The sequence below is a fragment of the Fragaria vesca genome, linkage group LG6 (genome assembly GCF_000184155.1).
Source record: "Fragaria vesca subsp. vesca linkage group LG6, FraVesHawaii_1.0, whole genome shotgun sequence".
NCBI lineage: Eukaryota > Viridiplantae > Streptophyta > Magnoliopsida > Rosales > Rosaceae > Fragaria > Fragaria vesca.
The window spans coordinates 4,620,567-4,638,508 of record NC_020496.1 but is presented as its reverse complement, the minus strand read 5'-3'; the positions used below and the strand labels follow the sequence as shown (position 1 = coordinate 4,638,508).

The 17,942-nt window shown below is 40.0% G+C and overlaps 4 protein-coding genes across 4 annotated transcripts; 2 read left to right on the top strand and 2 right to left on the bottom strand.

The window, feature by feature from the left end:
* The first annotated feature begins 2,734 nt into the window (after nucleotides 1-2,734).
* Nucleotides 2,735-4,320, top strand: LOC101306934 (protein SEC13 homolog). The gene is made up of 2 exons (XM_004302335.1): nucleotides 2,735-2,768; nucleotides 3,119-4,320. The coding sequence occupies exon 2, from the start codon at nucleotides 3,196-3,198 to the stop codon at nucleotides 4,102-4,104; it is 909 nt and encodes a 302-aa protein (XP_004302383.1). The 5' UTR covers nucleotides 2,735-2,768; nucleotides 3,119-3,195; the 3' UTR covers nucleotides 4,105-4,320.
* A 1,371-nt stretch (nucleotides 4,321-5,691) lies between these two features.
* On the top strand, nucleotides 5,692-8,262 carry LOC101310919. The gene is made up of 6 exons (XM_004304918.1): nucleotides 5,692-6,137; nucleotides 6,215-6,476; nucleotides 6,997-7,095; nucleotides 7,206-7,420; nucleotides 7,733-7,851; nucleotides 7,954-8,262. The coding sequence occupies exons 1-5, from the start codon at nucleotides 5,692-5,694 to the stop codon at nucleotides 7,806-7,808; spliced, it is 1,098 nt and encodes a 365-aa protein (XP_004304966.1). The 3' UTR covers nucleotides 7,809-7,851; nucleotides 7,954-8,262.
* A 1,706-nt stretch (nucleotides 8,263-9,968) lies between these two features.
* LOC101306350 (eukaryotic initiation factor 4A-3-like) lies at nucleotides 9,969-17,527 on the bottom strand. Its single transcript, XM_004302333.1, has 6 exons — nucleotides 17,240-17,527; nucleotides 16,942-17,008; nucleotides 15,151-15,947; nucleotides 11,235-11,476; nucleotides 10,543-10,972; nucleotides 9,969-10,457 (listed from the first exon to the last, which is right to left on the bottom strand). The coding sequence occupies exons 1-6, from the start codon at nucleotides 17,300-17,302 to the stop codon at nucleotides 9,969-9,971; spliced, it is 2,088 nt and encodes a 695-aa protein (XP_004302381.1). The 5' UTR covers nucleotides 17,303-17,527.
* On the bottom strand, nucleotides 12,366-13,723 carry LOC101306645 (probable galacturonosyltransferase-like 10-like). Its single transcript, XM_004302334.1, has one exon. It carries the CDS (start codon nucleotides 13,601-13,603, stop codon nucleotides 12,497-12,499), a length of 1,107 nt encoding a protein of 368 aa, XP_004302382.1. The 5' UTR covers nucleotides 13,604-13,723; the 3' UTR covers nucleotides 12,366-12,496.
* Nucleotides 17,528-17,942: the final 415 nt, after the last annotated feature.

Genomic DNA, 17,942 nt, shown 5'->3' with positions numbered 1-17,942 from the left:
AGCCGAGTTGAGGTTCGACGCGGTCGCTCGGTCTAGCTCGCCGGCGACACGCTTCGTCTGATCCGAGTTGAAGAGCTCCTCCTGCAAAATCATTACGGTTGAGAAATCCACCTCCAAAGAAAAAAAAAATGGACAAAAATTTGAAGAGAGTAGAGCTGAGACGAACCAGTACCATCTGAAATCGCTAATCGGCTTGGGGATCGCGTTTGCGGAGTGATGAAACGGCGTCGCTTTGATGAACTAAGAAACCCTAACTTTCAGAGCTTCTTCGTCGCCTCTCTCTCTCTCTCTTCTCTCTCGCTATTTTGTCTTCACTCTGACAGAAAACGGAGACACACGAAATAGGAGGGAAGCCTTGTACTAATAGTGGTAGGTGGGGGTGACCACTGGATTTGATTTTACCGTTGTAATAATATACATTTTCTTCTTTTTTATTCTTTGTAATGAGTTAGAGAAAATAGGTCATGGACAGAAGAGCACCAGAAGGCAGCTGGGTGCATCAAACTCAGTGGAGACCAGAGCCTAATAACTAGTCAAATGGAATGGGAAGATATGCAGTAGCTTAAGACTATGATGGTTAACATTGAAATGGTACAAGAATTTGAATACAGCTCTGGCATAGAAATCGTTGGCATCGATGTCTTCCCTCTTCGTGTATGTCCTTTACTTGCAGCAGAGCCTGTAGTGAAAATCCACAAGCCAAAAGATCTGCAATATTTCATCTAATCCCGGCCTCCTATTGTTTCTCTTATATATTTTGAATTTTGCATTGGGCAACGAGCAGGCAAGCTTAAATGTGATTATTAAGCTAGATCGACCTGCCACAATTTCATCTCATTCAAAGAAACACTTCTCAAATTAACTTAACATTCACATAACAAATTATTATAACCCAATTGGCAACAAATACATGCGGTTTCAGTTATAGGTAAACTAGTTAAGTTTCACGTATTAAATTAATTAGGCCGTCTGGATAACCTTGGGTCCTAATTCACTAACTAAGTAATTTTGCAGTTTTAATAAATGTTTATAATATGATTATATCGAAGTGGACAACGTGTTGATTAGGCACCAAAAGCGTTTTTAAGAAAAATCAATCTCACATATCATTTCAAAAATTAACTGCATGGCACCATAAGTTTTGTGAAGAAAAATCTCACAGATAGATTCAAGATAGCCTTTAAACGAAACTGTTGCAATCATAATCGCTTTTATATTTGATGGCCCTTATATATGATCCTAATTGGATACATCTGGGCGTCATTTTTGTAAGACCTAGAGGGACTTAAAACGGTGGAGTATCCTATATATGTTTTCTTTTTCTTATTTCATCACATCATGTAGCTCCACAACTTACTATTTACCAATTTGACTTCAGCATTATGGGTGGTGTCATAACAAATTAATTGAGATTTTGACCACTTAAATTTGCCAATAACAGCAAAGCTTGGTGAAAATATGTCTTCTACTTTTACTAGCGTACATAAATTAACTCTTTACCCACCCACTCAAGTGAATAACCACGTCTTGATAAATCCATCCTGAAAAGTAAATGAAAAATGAAAAATAAATATATTTAGGCAGGAAATAGACAAAAGCTTCAATAAACACGAAAGATGAAAAAATCAAAAGCGGAGCTGTGAAAAGGCAAAAGCAGTTTTCCATTTGCATTTCAAGGCATATTTGCAGAGAGCTTACAGATAAGAGTAATGCCCTTAATTAGCCATTTTCGTATAAAATGAAAGCGCGGGTGTGTCAGTCAACGACAACTGTGTGCCTGACCGTCCTTGGTCTTCAGGGTAAAGATCGTTTTCAGGTCGTGTTTCCCGCAAAATCATCAGGCCATCCTCCTTCTTCACTCCAATCCTCTCCTTATCAAACAACTGCGGCAATCTCCACCACTACCCACCACATCCTGGCCGCTTTGCTTGAACCGTAGCATGCCCTGGAATTGGCCAACGACAACGGCTCACCCTTCCTCTCATTTGGGTTGGGCCTTATGTGCTTCATGCTCTCCCAAATCAAGTGGAACTCCACCACCTTGCCGTTGTTCACTACGTTTTTCTTGTAAAGCTCTTGAAACGAAATCTGCTCACGGCTCAGAGGATGCGGAGAGCTGCTCGGTTAGGTGTGGATTGAATGCGAAATTCCAAGAGATTAAAACTGGCCAACACTATCCCATTTAACTGCATAGTTCCATAACCTAATACTCAAACAATAAAATTATCACAAAAGGCACACATTGTCCATCTAAATACTGCTCTACACGCGAGCACCCACATTAAGCGAGGAATTCAACTTCTCCAGGCTGCCGGAAGACCTATTTTCGACGTATCCTTCATTGTTGCACGTCCTCCGAAAGTTCGAAGGTAGCATCAGGGTGCCCATGTTCCCCCAAAACTTGGTCGTCAGCATCATCAGGCTGTCGAACTATTAAACAAGACTTACGAAAATCAAATCTTGCCCATGAAACTAATGAAACCAGATGTCGTGATGCAAGCAGCTTTTATACTTGTGTGGTCCTGGGCTTATTTGGGCTGACGCCCAAATTTGGGTTTGGGCTCAGAAAAAATATCACTACTGGTTTAATTAGTTAAATTACAGATGGTGCTTCCTGATTGGCTGTAAAACATCATCAAATAAGAACGCACGCGCTGAGCTCCAGCCTGAAATATAGCGACCATTCTTCTTTACAGGCTTTCTCTCTCAACTCAACTCAGACGCAATTCCGATCCGATACGACGCCGTCTCCTCTGTTTCTCACCCAGGTAAAATTCGTTTCTCCATCCTCGATTCGTATTGCCCTGATTTTAGTTTCTAAGGAGAAGGTTTTGGATTTCAGATCTATTGACTTCGTTTCTGGATCTTTCGTTAAGGAGCTTAAGAATGTTTGAATTGGTAGAAGAATTATTTTATGGCTGTGAAATTAAGCTGAAAATATATATAATTGTAAGTTCATATGCGAGTTTATATAGTTTGGAATTTTGCTTTATTTTGGGCTCATAGGGTTCTTTAATATGATAATCAATTGTTGGTAGATGAAATTTTATGACTTGTGCCTTGTGATTAGATTTGTTAATAAAATTGAATAATGGTGAATTTTGCTAAGAAAGATTAGAATGCAGGGTAAGTGTTGAAGGAGATAGACGCAGGCAAAATTTAAAGGAAAGGAGGTTAAGAGAAGAGTTTGGGACCATGCCGGGGCAGAAGATTGAAACGGGTCACCAGGATGTTGTTCATGATGTTGCCATGGATTACTATGGGAAACGTCTAGCATCAGCTTCATCAGATACCACTATTAAGATAATTGGTGTCGGAAGCAATGCGAGTTCACAGCACCTTGCTACGTTGTCAGGTCACAGAGGTCCTGTGTGGCAGGTGGGTTGGGCGCATCCCAAGTTTGGGCCGATCCTTGCTTCGTGCTCGTATGATGGCCAAGTGATAATTTGGAAGGAGGGTAATCCAAATGAGTGGTACCAGGCTCATGTTTTCAATGAGCATAGTGCGTCTGTGAATTCCATTTGTTGGGCGCCTCATGAACTTGGACTCATCTTAGCTTGTGGTTCTTCTGATGGGACCATCTCGGTTTGCACTGCTAGGGCAGATGGTGGTTGGGACACCACTAGGATAGACCAAGCAGACCTTGTTGGAGTAACCTCCGTTTCGTGGGCTCCATCAATGGCTCCTGGTTCTTTAGTTGGAACTGGCATGCTTGAACCTGTTCAGAAGCTGGTCTCTGGTGGCTGCGACAATACAGTGAAGGTGTGGAAATTGTACAATGGGACTTGGAAGATGGATTGCTTCCCCGCTCTTCAAATGCACACCGATTGGGTTAGAGATGTTGCCTGGGCACCCAACTTGGGACTTCCTAAGTCCACCATTGCAAGTTGTTCACAGGATGGAACAGTAATTATCTGGACTGTGGCCAAAGAAGGCGATCAATGGCAGGGTAAGGTTTTAAATGATTTTAAGACCCCGGTTTGGAGGGTGTCATGGTCACTAACAGGAAACCTACTGGCCGTGGCTGATGGAAATAACGAAGTAACATTGTGGAAAGAGTCTGTTGATGGCGAGTGGCAACAAGTGAGCACAGTCGATGCATAGGTTTTCTCTTTATTACTACTTTCCAGTTAATGTCATTAGTTTTCTTGTGAACTAGACTGCCAGTATCTTAGATACATTACTCTTGCTTTCATTTTGAAATACTTTTAGTTCCCTTGTATTGGTCAGCACTTTTATCTTCTGTGGGACGAAATGATTGTGGTTTGGTGTTGTAAACTTGTTATCGGATGGAGCTCAATCCAATGTGTGTTTCCCCTCGTTATGGTTTCTCATGTTGTACTCGTTACCACATTGTGGTGTCTTTCTCCATTGTCTGAGTTTGCTTATTTCCATTGATGAACTTTAGGTCGCTCTCAGAACCGGAGATCTCAGTCGGATTCGATGAAATCTGATCACATCTATGCATCTCATCAAATATCTACTATCTATAGAACGATATAGATCTTTTGTTAGTTACTACAACTGGATTACAACGGTCAAATCACTCCATTTGTGGTCTTAGAGCTGCTGCAGGTAGCCTCTGATCCATTTTTTCCCAGTCGCCACCAAAATTGGTCCACTGCTGGGTTCCTGTCTTGTTGAAGCTTAGTTGGACCTACCACAGACTCTACATACTTGGTTCTCAAATCTCAATTGTCATTCACCTATTTCTTCTTGGTCATTTGGAATTAGATGCCAAATCTAAAATGATTTTGGCTACTATAATTATATCTAAGTGACCATCTAATCTCTCTTTATTGGTGTTATGATGATTTGCCAATCCATGATCGCACTTCCTTATACCTAAATCCAATGTGAACCACGTTCAACGTTAATAATTCATCACTTAGAAATCAATCTATTTGGTAGTTGGTAGCCACTACCAAATCCTCATGGTTTTTGTAGAAGTCGATTACAAATTAGTTCAAAAGTTTGCTTGGTGTTTATCCTTCCGAGTGTAGCATTTGCCCGACTATATTGTAAGACTTCTTACTTTGTATTGTTCTAATTTCTGACCTAATTCTGGATCCGACTTACACAAAGGACTCTAACTCCTAAAACAAAATGTAAATTGCCGACGGATAGTTGTACTTGCACTTTGTCTAAAGCTTGCAAGACATTGGCCACCTTATTCTTTACCAATGTAGAAATTTCAGACTACTTTGTAGTCACCGGCGGAGCCAGAGAATACACAAGAAGGGGGCCAATATAGGAGAAGGTTATAGTAAACCTTCTAAATTATCTTGATTTCAAACACAAATACATATAAAGCGAATGTCTGAGGGTTTTGAGGGGTGTCATGACACCTCTTGGTCTATGTTCAGCTCCGCCAGTGTTTGTAGCCAACTCAAGTAATCAACATATCAATACTCCAATATACAGTAAAATCTCTGACCATAATTGCGGTTGCACGTAATTTCTCATACAATTTTTTTTGTTGTCTATCTTGTTACTGTTGAAAAGCTGTTTCGGTTGCTAGGTAAAAAAAAAAAAAACCAAAAAAAAAAAGCTTGACTAAGGGCCGAATCTGTAATTGTGTTGAAATGCCAGGTGAATCCTCCTAACCATTGCCCGAGCTACAAAAGCAAACAAAAACCAAAAATTTCAGAAAGATAATAAAAGATTCGGCTCAGTCCAGCCAGTTGTTCCATGGCGGCCGCAGCTCGAGCTTTCACTCTCTCCCGCATCACCGACCTCTCCCTCAACTCCCGCCACCGCCAACTCCCACCTCCTCCGCTTTCCCGCCACCTCCTCGCCCGCCCCTTGCTCCCCTCCTTCCAACGCCGCCGTCGTCTCTCCTCCACGCTCCGATGCCTCATCTCCGGCGTCGACGGCGGCGGCGTCTCCGACGAGTTCGTCTCCACTCGGAAGTCCGGCCTCGACCGCGGATTCTCCGTCATCGCCAACATGCTCAAGCGGATTGAGCCGCTTGACAGCTCCGTCATCTCCAAAGGCGTATCGGATTCCGCTAAGGACTCGATGAAGCAGACCATCTCTACTATGCTGGGGCTGCTTCCGTCCGATCAGTTCTCCGTCACCGTTAGGGTTTCCAGAGCTCCGCTCGATCGCCTCCTCGCCTCTTCCATCATCACCGGGTAATTCACCTTCACAATTCATTTCCGAATTTCGAAGATTTTTGAGTTCAAAATTGAATGAATTGAAATGAATTTAGGTATACGCTGTGGAACGCGGAGTATCGGATATCGTTGATGAGGAATTTCGACATTTCTATGGAGGATTCTGTGGCTTTGGATGGGTCAAAGATCGATGGGAGCTCGGAGGTGGTGGATGGTGAGGAAAAGGATAGTGAGAATGGATTTGGGGGGAGTAATCAGTACTTGGACTCATCTATTCCTCAGGTTTTCGGGGATTTGTCTCCGGAGGCTTTGAATTACATCCAGCGGTTGCAATCAGAGTTGAGTAATGTTAAGGAGGTGAGCGTTTTCACTCAAATGTTCATAATTTTATGAGGTTTGGTTCATTTCTTCAACATGTTTGTAAATTAGTTTTGAGTGCATGGTCAAAGCTTGTGTTTCCTTTCTTTGTGAGCTTCCAAGTTTTAGCTTTTAAGCTCTTTTTGGTCTTGTTCATCTTCTTTTATGGGTTCAAGTTTGGATGGCTTTTGGTTCTACTTATAGTTTTTAAAGCATGATCAAAAGCATCTTTTGTTTTGTTTTCTGTGATTCCAAGTTCTAGTTTTTAAGTCCTTTACTTTGAACTTTCTGTAATGCACTCTTGCTCCTCATATATGCAATGCACATTGTTGGAGCTTTTCATTAGATTCCTCACAGATGTATAAAATAACAGCTATTGGTCTCTGCCTTAATTGATTACTGTCAGAAAGGCCTTGTGAAGTTAAATGTTGTGTGAGATACATTAACAGTCTGGGATTTAGTTCTTGTGCTTTCTGCAAACTTATGAGTAACGTGTAAATTTTTTGTTGTGCTGTTTCAGGAACTGAAAGCTCAAAAGCAGGAAAATACGCAATTAGAATATGACACAGGACACAGAAATGATTTGTTGGATTATCTACGGTCCTTGGATTCTAATATGGTAATAGCTATTTTTTTTTTGGTATTAATTATCACTGTGCTTTGCCGCCTTTGCAGTTGATTTTTGTTTAAGCTCCAGTCTTATGACACTATTGGTTATTGTTTTAACAGGTGACAGAGCTATCTCGGCCCTCATCATTAGAGGTGAAGGAGATTATACACCAACTTGTTCAAAATATATTGCAGAGATTCTTTAGAGATGGAGAATCCTCAGAATTTGAGCAAGATTTAGTTAAAGCGAATATAGAAAATGTTCTAGATTCTGATGGCGAACTTTGTGATACTGTACGGACTTCACGAGATTATCTAGCAAAGCTTCTTTTCTGGTAACTATTTTATCATTGTTCTTCTTCCCTTCAGATAAGGGGATTGCAATCCACGCTCCTATTTTACAATCCATTCTCTTTAGAGTTGAAAAAACTAAAAGAAAAAGGCTTTTAGAGTAGAGTATGGATTGTAAGATGGGGGAGTGTGGATTACATTCTCGTTTGAAGATTAGTTCTGGACTGTGCATGTGGACATAGGCCGAGGCACATGCTCAACATTGTTTCCATGTGCAATTTCTTCAATCCTACTATTTGATCTAGTTTCACTCAAACTCTTAAGGTTGACTATTTTTTTCTCTTACTATTTGGCAGGTGCATGTTGTTAGGTCATCATTTGAGAGGCTTGGAGAACAGATTACATTTGAGTTGTGTTGTTGGATTGTTGTAAAGAGAGGAAAGATAGAAGGCTTGTATATTCTTCATGTTCATCTGTAAGAACCTTTTTTGTTTTCTTGTCCCTCTGTATTACTATTTTTCTATCAACTGAAAAGCTTCTTAGGAGTACCACCTTAAGAATCGTTTTCATGTTTCAGAGTCTGGACTCTACTACCTTATAACAGAGAGACCTATGTAGTAGAATTGAAATGTTGCAGACCACTTTCCACCAGTTCAAAAAGCGTAGCGTGAGAGTGTGAGACTAAGCACACCAAAGATGTCATAAGATTGTCTATTTTGGCAGGAAACATTACCGGAATTTCTGTTCATATATAAAGAAAATTCATAAACAACAACTGGGTTGAGATTTCTAACAATCATGGTCATTATTTATTTTTCTTCTGTTCTTGCTTCTTTGATACTGGATTCATCTTGTCTACAGCTCCTATTCAACCTGTTGTCGGTCGATAGTGGAACAAGGCCCTCAACATAAGTCCCAACACTCTGAACACGGTCGCTCACTTCAGTAATATCACAAATTCGGCGAAAACTGTCTTCTTTGAAGTTGTACATAACAAATGACTGGTCACGCACCATCAAATCATGAGATTCTGTAGAGAAACCAAAGTGTAACAAATCGTGATATGGCGTAGAGATTTTCATTCTAGTCCAAGACTCGCTCACCCCATATTCTTTCATGACCCAAAACTCATCGTAGTACCCATTTTCGTATTCCTTGAACGTTATACACAGGCAATCTCTAAACACTCCCTAGTCTTGCCCACCAATACTGAGAATCATCTAAGAGAGGGAGTTGAATTTCGCGAACAACCTCCTCTGCTAATAGTAACGAGAGTATAAGTCCATCGCCATCTCCAACTGTCGACATCCCCAACCAATGAACAGCTCCATTCAGAAAAATCCCGGGAGAATTTTGAGGACAGTAGGGGAAGAGGCACTCGATAGTTCGCCAAGAATCAGTTTCCAGTGTATAGACACTATACATGACTCCTTCAATATCATCATCCTTCTTTTTGAAGAACCACAGCCCCATAACCACCTTGTACTCATTAGTGGAGCAATCAAATCCAAATCCATTTATCATGCTAATTCGAGGTTCAAATTGCCCACGGATCATCCACCATGACGGTGTCTCTGCTACTTTTCTTATCTCCCTGGTTGCAGGGTTAACCAAATGCCACCCACTATTAACGTTGTATAATAGCAACAAGTTATTGCAGGCGTAGATATGGGGTTCCAAAAATCATCTGCAGAAAGTTCCTGGTGAACAAAATCGAGCTTGGTGGCCATTACCAAACCATCGTGATCATCTGCACGGGTGAGAAACTCATCTAGGTCCAAAGAGTAAAAACAGTAAAACTGACTAATTGGCACGGTGAATATGACTCTTCGTCTCCCTAGATATACATGTTTATCCTCGAGGGCTTTCCTATCGTGCAGTGCAATGAACTTGGTGTTGGAGATTAGAGAACGCCAAGGTTTTGATACGCACCTGAAGCGGCATAAGGACTTCACTGTTAGCCTTGCAAGAATCTCAACTATGATATCGGCTGGTAGGTGCCCTATCAGTTCGCCATTGTATTCCATCTGATGTCCTCTTTACTCTCTATTCTATAAAACCCTAAGATCAATATTCAGAAGAAGAAAAAAAAAACCCTAAGATCTGCAACGCTTTAGCTGGTTGAGAATCTCTTGCAGTAGAGATTATGATTCGGGAGGATATTGAGGGTACTTAATTGATCATTAGTGCATATATAGAGAGAGAGGATATGTGTTATGTACAAATAAGGAGTCCTGTTACAATAGTAACTAGGATACTTAATGGAGGATATGTTAATCCTATTACAACATGCCAATATCGTTAGGACGATGCACACTAGAACTCGAACTCATGCAACAAAAAATGTAAATGTACACGATTGTAACTTTTTGTTCATAAATTTATGATAGGTTTTTAGTTAGGATTTATAAATATTGGTATCATTTAGCATGCTTATCATCAACGTATAAATCAACTTAAAATTTATGAAACACCAATCAAAATGCGCACAAGGGCAATACTTGACGTGCGTTTTATGTCAACATAAAAGATGAAAATGATAGAGATTCACTAACATCTGGTCCTGGCCGGCTACAGCTACCAACCTATAGCTCACAGTAAATCAGTTACATTCACGGGCATCTCGTCAATCTGGGTACTATAGTACTGTTCAATGTCCCTTAAGATCATCTCATCATCGTCCTTGACAAAGTTTATTGCCACACCCTTGCGCCCAAATCGACCCGAACGACCAATCCTATGTATGTATAGCTCTCGATTGTTTGGAAGATCGTAGTTGATTACAAGCGAAACCTGCTGAACATCGATGCCCCGAGCCCAAACATCAGTTGTGATGAGCACTCGTGAAAGACCTTTCTGAAACTCTTTCATAATAGCATCTCTCTCCTTCTGAGGCATATCCCCATGCATTGCAGAAACAGCAAAGTTATTAGTCCTCATCTTTTCACTAAGCCAGTCTACCTTTCGCCTTGTGTTGCAGAAAATCACAGCTTGTGTGATCGTAAGCGTATCATAGAGATCACAAAGAGTATCAAATTTCCAATCTTCTTTTTCAACTTTAACGAAAAATTGCTTGATTCCCTGCAGCCATGATCACACACATTTAGTACACAATTTTGCACTTGAATAGCTAATATCTTCATCAAAAACATCAAATATTACTTACATCCAAAGTCAGCTCGTCACGTTTAACCAGGATCTTAATAGGATCAGTCATGAACTTGTTGGTCATCTCCAAAATATCATTAGGGAGTGTCGCAGAGATCAAACAAACTTGTAGAGCCTCTCGTAGATGTCTGTAGACTTCATAAATCGTCTTCTTGAAGCCTCTGCTCAACATCTCATCAGATTCATCAAGTATTAGTAACTTAATGTGTCGAGTGCGTAGTGTTCCCCTCTGAATCATGTCATGGACTCTACCAGGAGTACCAGACACCACCTGAACTCCGTTCTCTAGCTTTCTGATATCCTCACCCACGCTTTTGCCTCCAATGCAGGAATGCGCTTGAATACTCATGTAGTTTCCGATTGCCAGTATCACTTTCTCTGTCTGTGCCGCCAGTTCCCTCGTTGGAGATAGTATCAGTACCTGAACCCTAAATCACAATGTAACTCGTTAATAAATTAAACACATAACACGAACCCTAAACCTAACCATAGATAGTATTAGCAATCCAATCAAACAAACTAGCTACGAGAATTTTATCATGCTTTGAGAATATGTGAACATGTACGTGATGCTCTATAGTGTCTAGGAATGTTGTATACGCTCTACTAACATGTACTTGGGGAATGCTCGCAAACTTATAAGCCCTAAGACTAAAAATAATAAACAATGAAACAAATTAGGGAACTTACTCTCTGGAGGAGGTGTCGACAGTTTGGCAAGAAGTTATGGCAATCATGGAGGTCTTTCCGGTGCCGGATTGAGCCTGAGCTATGACATCACGGCCCTCGATCATGGGTTTGATGGCCCTTTGCTGGATGGCGGAGGGCTTCTCGAAGCCGTAGTTGTAGATGCCTCGGAGGAGCTCCTCCTTGAGGTTCATCTGATCAAAGCTCGTGATCGGCTCTACATCATCCGACGACACAAACTCAAGCTTCTCCTTCAGCGCCTTGCCGCCGCCGCCGTGAACCATGTTTGGTTTGTCGAGTTGCACCGCCGCACCGGTAATATTAATTTAGGTTAATTTGTTAGGATTGAATTGTTTGAGACTTTTGAGAGAGAGTTTGGCTAGTAAAGTCCCTTTTTATAGGGCAATGGTGTCCTTTAACTTTTAAGTCTTTAGCATTCCTTACCAAATTAATCTGTATTAATTCATCTAGGAAATATGTACTAATCCTAAAAGGGCACGCCACTATTGTACTCAATTAGGTCTTATCAGTGTGGTCGATGTTATCGTATATGCTTATGTACTATCCTAAAAGAACTACATATGAATTATCTTGATCTAAATTTAAGAGGTGACTAAACATAAAGTTTTAGCCTCAAGCTTAATTTGGTGTTGCTTTGACCACATAAGCCCTTTGGAGTTTCATACTTTCATGCTTAGTTTAGATATGGAGTTCTCTGGAATCTATCTAAGCCCTTACTTTGGAGGCAATATGCAAAATGCAATTATGCATACAAAACAAATCTTATATATAAAATTGTGTGATAATTTGAAGTTGTTCATTCAAGTTTCTTTGTGAAAGTAGCTGAAGAACTCATAAATTGACCAACTTTTGGGGAGAATCCCCACAAGAAGTTATTGGTCCTCTGGCATCCTCTGTACAAATTGCAATAGTGATGAGTTGATTGAGACAAGTATCGGAAAGATTGTTGTGGTGGCTATTGCAAATCTCATCTTAACAATGACAGTCTTGCAAAAACAACTCTGTTTAATTAATGGAACAATGTGTAAAACCACCATTCAAAAAAGAAGAAGCATAAAACCAAGAACAAAATGCCAGCACATCATCATAGCAGATCATGAAGAATATGAGACTAACAAAAGATCTCCAAAAATATGTTTAAATGGAACAATGTGTTCCACTCTGTTTACATGTTCAATCTCTCCTCTATATACATATCCTATCAATGAATTGAATCAAATCAATTAGGACAAAAGAATCCTTTTCTACAAAACTGCCAATAGCTGTTCATGATGGTGATGGTGATGATGATGATGGTGTATGTAGAGATCATAAGGCGCCCAAAGATAATCAACCAGGCAAGGCTTCCCCAAATCAAGCCTTGACCATGGCTTCCCTTTCCCACTCCAATGCAACAAGCTCACAGGACCTGGATGCAGAGACCTGCAACTATTCACCACATTATCACCACCAAGCCCATGTTGGTTCCATCTGTGATGAATAGCCTCAACATCTCCACCGAAAACCAACAAAAAAGGCGGTAGAGATCCCAGCTCGTAAATCCTCTTCTCCTTCTGAATCTCCATCCAACTCTCAATCTTCCTCGTATAATCACCCTCTCTCCACCTCACCAAGTCCATCACCATCACACCTGTATTGAAATAACAAGCACTCTTCCCTTCAAAAACCTTGGACATTTCACTATCTTCCCAAAATCCATCCGAAAAGTACTTGGTGAAATTCGCGTGACAATACTCCGGAGCACCAATAACTCTGGACCCTGACAACTTTATCCTCCACAGCTTCTCTACATCATCGACAACGATAACATCCGAGTCTAAATAGATCACACGCTCCACACAAGCGTCTAGCAAATCCGCTAAGTAGCTTCTTGCGTAGTTCAAGGGGTTATCAAGAGCTTGACGAATGGAAGACGAGATCAGATGACTGACTATGCTCTCCTTGAACTGATAAACTCTGAACCTGAGCGACGGAAACGTGGAGTGCACAACTCGAGTAAGGTCTTGGGAACTCACCGGACTAGAATCTGAAGCGATGAAGTGGAAGAAAGTGTTTTGAGGGCAAGAAGCGTGCTTGAGAACAGAGTGGACTGCAGCTATGGTGCCTCTCAAGTACTCAGAATCAATAGTCATTGCAACATGAACAAGAGAAGGATCACACGCCGCCGGAAAGTTCCCGACACCCAAAACACGGCAGCTGAATCCGTTTTTGTATTCCGGGGCTTCAGAGAATTGTTGCAAGAACGAAATCCCAACTCTTTCTGGAAACGATCGGATTGCATTTGCAGGAGTAAAGGTGATTAAAGAAAGAAGAAAGAAGAAGAGAACCAAGAAGATGGTTCTTGAAAACATTATGGGAGAGAAGAGGAATCAAAGTGAGAAAGAGAGAGAGAGGAGACGAACGAGTATATAAGTAGTGAAATGGTCAAGAAAACCCAACACGTCTTATAAAAACGAGCGTAACAGAAGAAACGCGTCTGCAATATTTTTCAAGTTTGAATGTGTTGGAATTTTCCGGGTGCTTTCGGTCTTTTTCAATACAAATTTTGCTGGAAAGCTTCGAGGTGGCTACAATAGGAAACCCATGTGACCACGTGGTTTGATCAGATTGGTGTATTTATTAGGCTTCTTATTACTTATGGACATGTGACCACATGCTATGAACGTATGTGAATATTATTAAGAGCCACTAGGTATATATTTATACCTTTATTACTGAATATGGACCATATTTTATTTTTATTTTTATTTATTTTTTAAATATTTTTTTATTAATAACTTACACATCTTATATACGTTAATGAGGTTTAAACCCATGACAAGGTCAGTTAAATATATTTACCACCAAACCACGGCCCGTTGACAATCATATAAACAAAAGAAATTAATGGTTTTTATCAAGGTGTGAATTAGAATTTAGAAGTGGAGAAGTTTATAATAGTTTCTAGATTCTTATGTGAATTCAAGGACTTTTAAACCTCTTAGATTAAACATAAGCTAAAGTTTGACCCTTTATTAACAAGTAATCGACGAAGGGAGATGTGAAGTATGAGAACACAATGCTTGTTACTAAAGTTAAAGACTAATGATTCCATGTAGGTCGCGTTATTAAAACACGAGGAATCATGCGTTGAGCACACAGCAAACTATTTTTCGACTAAAGCTATGACTATGGGTGGTATTATATCACGCAGTCACATAGGAAAGCAATATTGTATATTAGCTCAAAGAAAGTTTCAATGTTTCTTGAAAAGAGAAGGGAAACAAAACAACATAGCTTCCAAGAATATTAAGAGGTCACATGGACAGCTGTGGCCACCTAACAGCGTATGTTCTTTATTCTGGTTACCAGAAATATTAAAGCAAGAAAAAATGAGAATAATTTCTTTGGTAAATTAGAGTACAAGCAAGTCGAATATTTTGGGCTCCTAATAATTCTTATACAAATACCAATTAAGGGCGGCAACCAACTCACGGACCCTCAACAACAAGAACAAGAACAATGGCCTCGGCCAGTTGCCTCGACACCACCAACTGGCAGCTCCACAGTAGAAAATAACAAGAATCCAAGACAATGAGTTTGCCAGAAGGTAAAAAAGAATCAAGCAGAGAACAAGTAATATGCAGATAAACTTGAATTTCTTATTTAGGAACACTCTATACCATCCCATGTATTCATATTACTGCATTTGTTTCCTACATTAACATATGCAACATCATACAGGAGTTGGGACTCAGACAAAGATTCAAGTTCAGTTCTATCACTATACTCAGCATTTTCATTATTCTTGTTAATGTAAAGAGAGAAGCCGAAATATACACACTTAAAAAAACAGACTCTTTCTAGGATGGATCTAAGTACTCACAGTGCATGATCAAGCTACTCTAAAAGTTGTAGCTCCTCCATTAAAGCTCATGACCTCATTTACACGATCATACTGCTTCCTGCAGCCTGGACATCTCCCATCTGCCTCTAAAATCCTTTTGTGACAAAAGAGGCATAGCCGGAAACCACATGAACATGGAAGAAAGCTTGAGTCTGTGATATCTAAATCCTCATAGCATATAGGACATGACGAAGGCTGGGGAACAATGCTTTGCCAAGTCCATGCAATGGCTCCATGACCACAATGCCAGTCTGACTGCACCGGGAAACTATGCTCCTTTGACAAGTTTGGCAGACTCTGAGGACGGGAAGCATCGTTAGGCCTCCAAGCACACGTGTTCACTCGTGACTCGGGAACTATGTTTCTGTTCTCTGGTTTTGATAACTCGGCTACAGGATTCTCAATACAGAGTTCCGGACCCGTGGGTTCAACCCTCATTTCAGTTGTGGCAGGAAAACCAAACAGATTGTTATGTTGATTGTCATCTGCAGTTAAAGCATCTGCCACAGCCTCCCAGTCATCCAGACATCCATCGTCTGGGTCCTCCTTGCTGACATTTTCTGGGCAACCACCATTGCTGCTCTCGTTAAGATTCTTTACCGAATCACTACGATCCAAACTGCTTTCACAAGGGCTGTTCATTAGAGACTCCACATCACTGTCATGGATGCTTGAATTATCAATTGAACCTCCTGTTGAACTTGTTTCCAAATTGTCCAATAATATTTTCCGTTCATTATCTACATGCATGAATGATGTAGGAGATCCTTCATTCCGATCAGAGTTCACCTTGTGCCCTTTATTCTTGACTGCATTACAAACCAAATACATTGTTCATACAATATAAAAGAAAAAAAAACAGAAAAAAAACACAGTTCAGAGGAAGGGAAAGACAAATTTCAATATGATCAAACATACATGAAACTTAAAAAAAATTATAAAATAATGAATCTTCTGAACTTGTTGTCTTAATGAGCAGGGTCAGGGGAAAAAGAATCATGTCATCATTTTGATAGTTCAATTTAAATATCATATTTGGGTCTATGAAATCAAGAAAAGGGAACCTATGTACCAATTACTAAGTCAGGCATCAGGACACATATGTATTCGAGTCAAAAGTCAGGCCACTCATATTCTATCCTGAATTGCTGAAATCCAAGAATTCTATAAGAAAGCTTAAACCCTTTCCTGAATTCTTCTTCATATACTAAGCATGTCAGAGCTAGCAATACAGCAATTAAAATATCGAAACTTTGTGACTATTGCCATAGTGATCAGCTAACTTCTACTCAAATGATAATAGACCTTTTCTTTTTCCTGCTAATGTCGTAGATTTATGATCTTCAAAAACCCCTGAACTCTTGCACATCAAAAGTTCATAACTCTTGGCAAAGAGACTGACTTTACTTCAACTGAACAGAGGCTAAACCCTAAACCTTCCATAAAAGACTTATCTTTTCTTTACTAATGTTTAGGGTTTATGGCCATCAACCAAACATCCTCTTCGTCTATTCTACATCCATCCACAGTATTGGGCAACATAAGCAAACATTTCCATTATACTAACATGATATCCGCAAACATACAATTAAGCCTGATAACAATTTACACATCCCAAAATAGCTTTCTTTTATGCACAAACTAGGTCGATTTATATTGAAAGCTCATCCTCAACTAATTAACCCCTGTTCCTATTGACGATCAAAACTAAATACTCGTTCTCTACTGACATGCCACAAAAGATAGAATTTGATTATTATTCATCCTCGAAAAGACGAAATTTGAAAGAATGAAAACACATACCATGTGAAAGCCACTGCTCACGGCGAACATCGAGCTTGCTCTGCTTCAATTTCGCTAACCGGTTCGTCTGAGAATCAAAAACAACTCTGAGAATAAGCTCATATCATTACAACTCATCCAATTCAATTCAATTCCCAAACATATAATCTTGAACGCAAATTTTAATAAAATTGAACACATAATCCAAAATTCAATCTCCAAATTCAAACACTTTTCCATTTCCCGCAACTTTTTCCCAATCCAAACCACACATGCAACCACAGATAAACGCAAAGCGAGCAAAACCACAAAACCTTACCCTCTTCTTCTTGGCCAAGTCTTTGGGGATAGCAGGAGAGCATGAGGAGGAGATTGAGTCCATTGTGATTTCTGAATCAGAAAAACCCTAAGTTGTGATAAGAGAGCAAAAAGAGAGAAAAGAAATTGAGGGATTTGGGATTGGGGGAAATTGAAAGGGAGGAAAATTTGGGAAGGAAATGCAAATATGGATAGGGAGGGAGTGGATGTCACGAATTTCGCGTTTCTTCTTTCTTCTTCTCTCTCTCTCTCTCCTGTTTTTATTAACACAAGATTTTCTTCCGGGCTCGACACTACTACACACTCTCCCCGCCGCTTTTATATATATTTTTTGTGGTTCCGATTATGCCCTTGGGATTCTAGGATTTTTCGCTTTGGTTTGTGGGATTTTAAAAGTTGGAAGTCTTGCGTTGCATGATGTGCCTAAGAACTTTTATTGGAGTTAAATTGGGCATGCACTTTTAGGTACCAAATTTATTGTCATGTATGATCTTGAGATTTATGTATAGGTATTTTTACGTCTTTCACTCTACTTTGGTGTAAATGGTTAAGTAGAAAAGTATAGAGTTTGAAATCACTACTTATTTATTGTTGAGATGACACGAAAATCTGATGTTGTGTAATCCTACACGCAAGGAAGTATGGGAAAATCTGATGTTGTGTAATCCTACACGCAAGGAAGTATGGAAAATGACCATATGCTT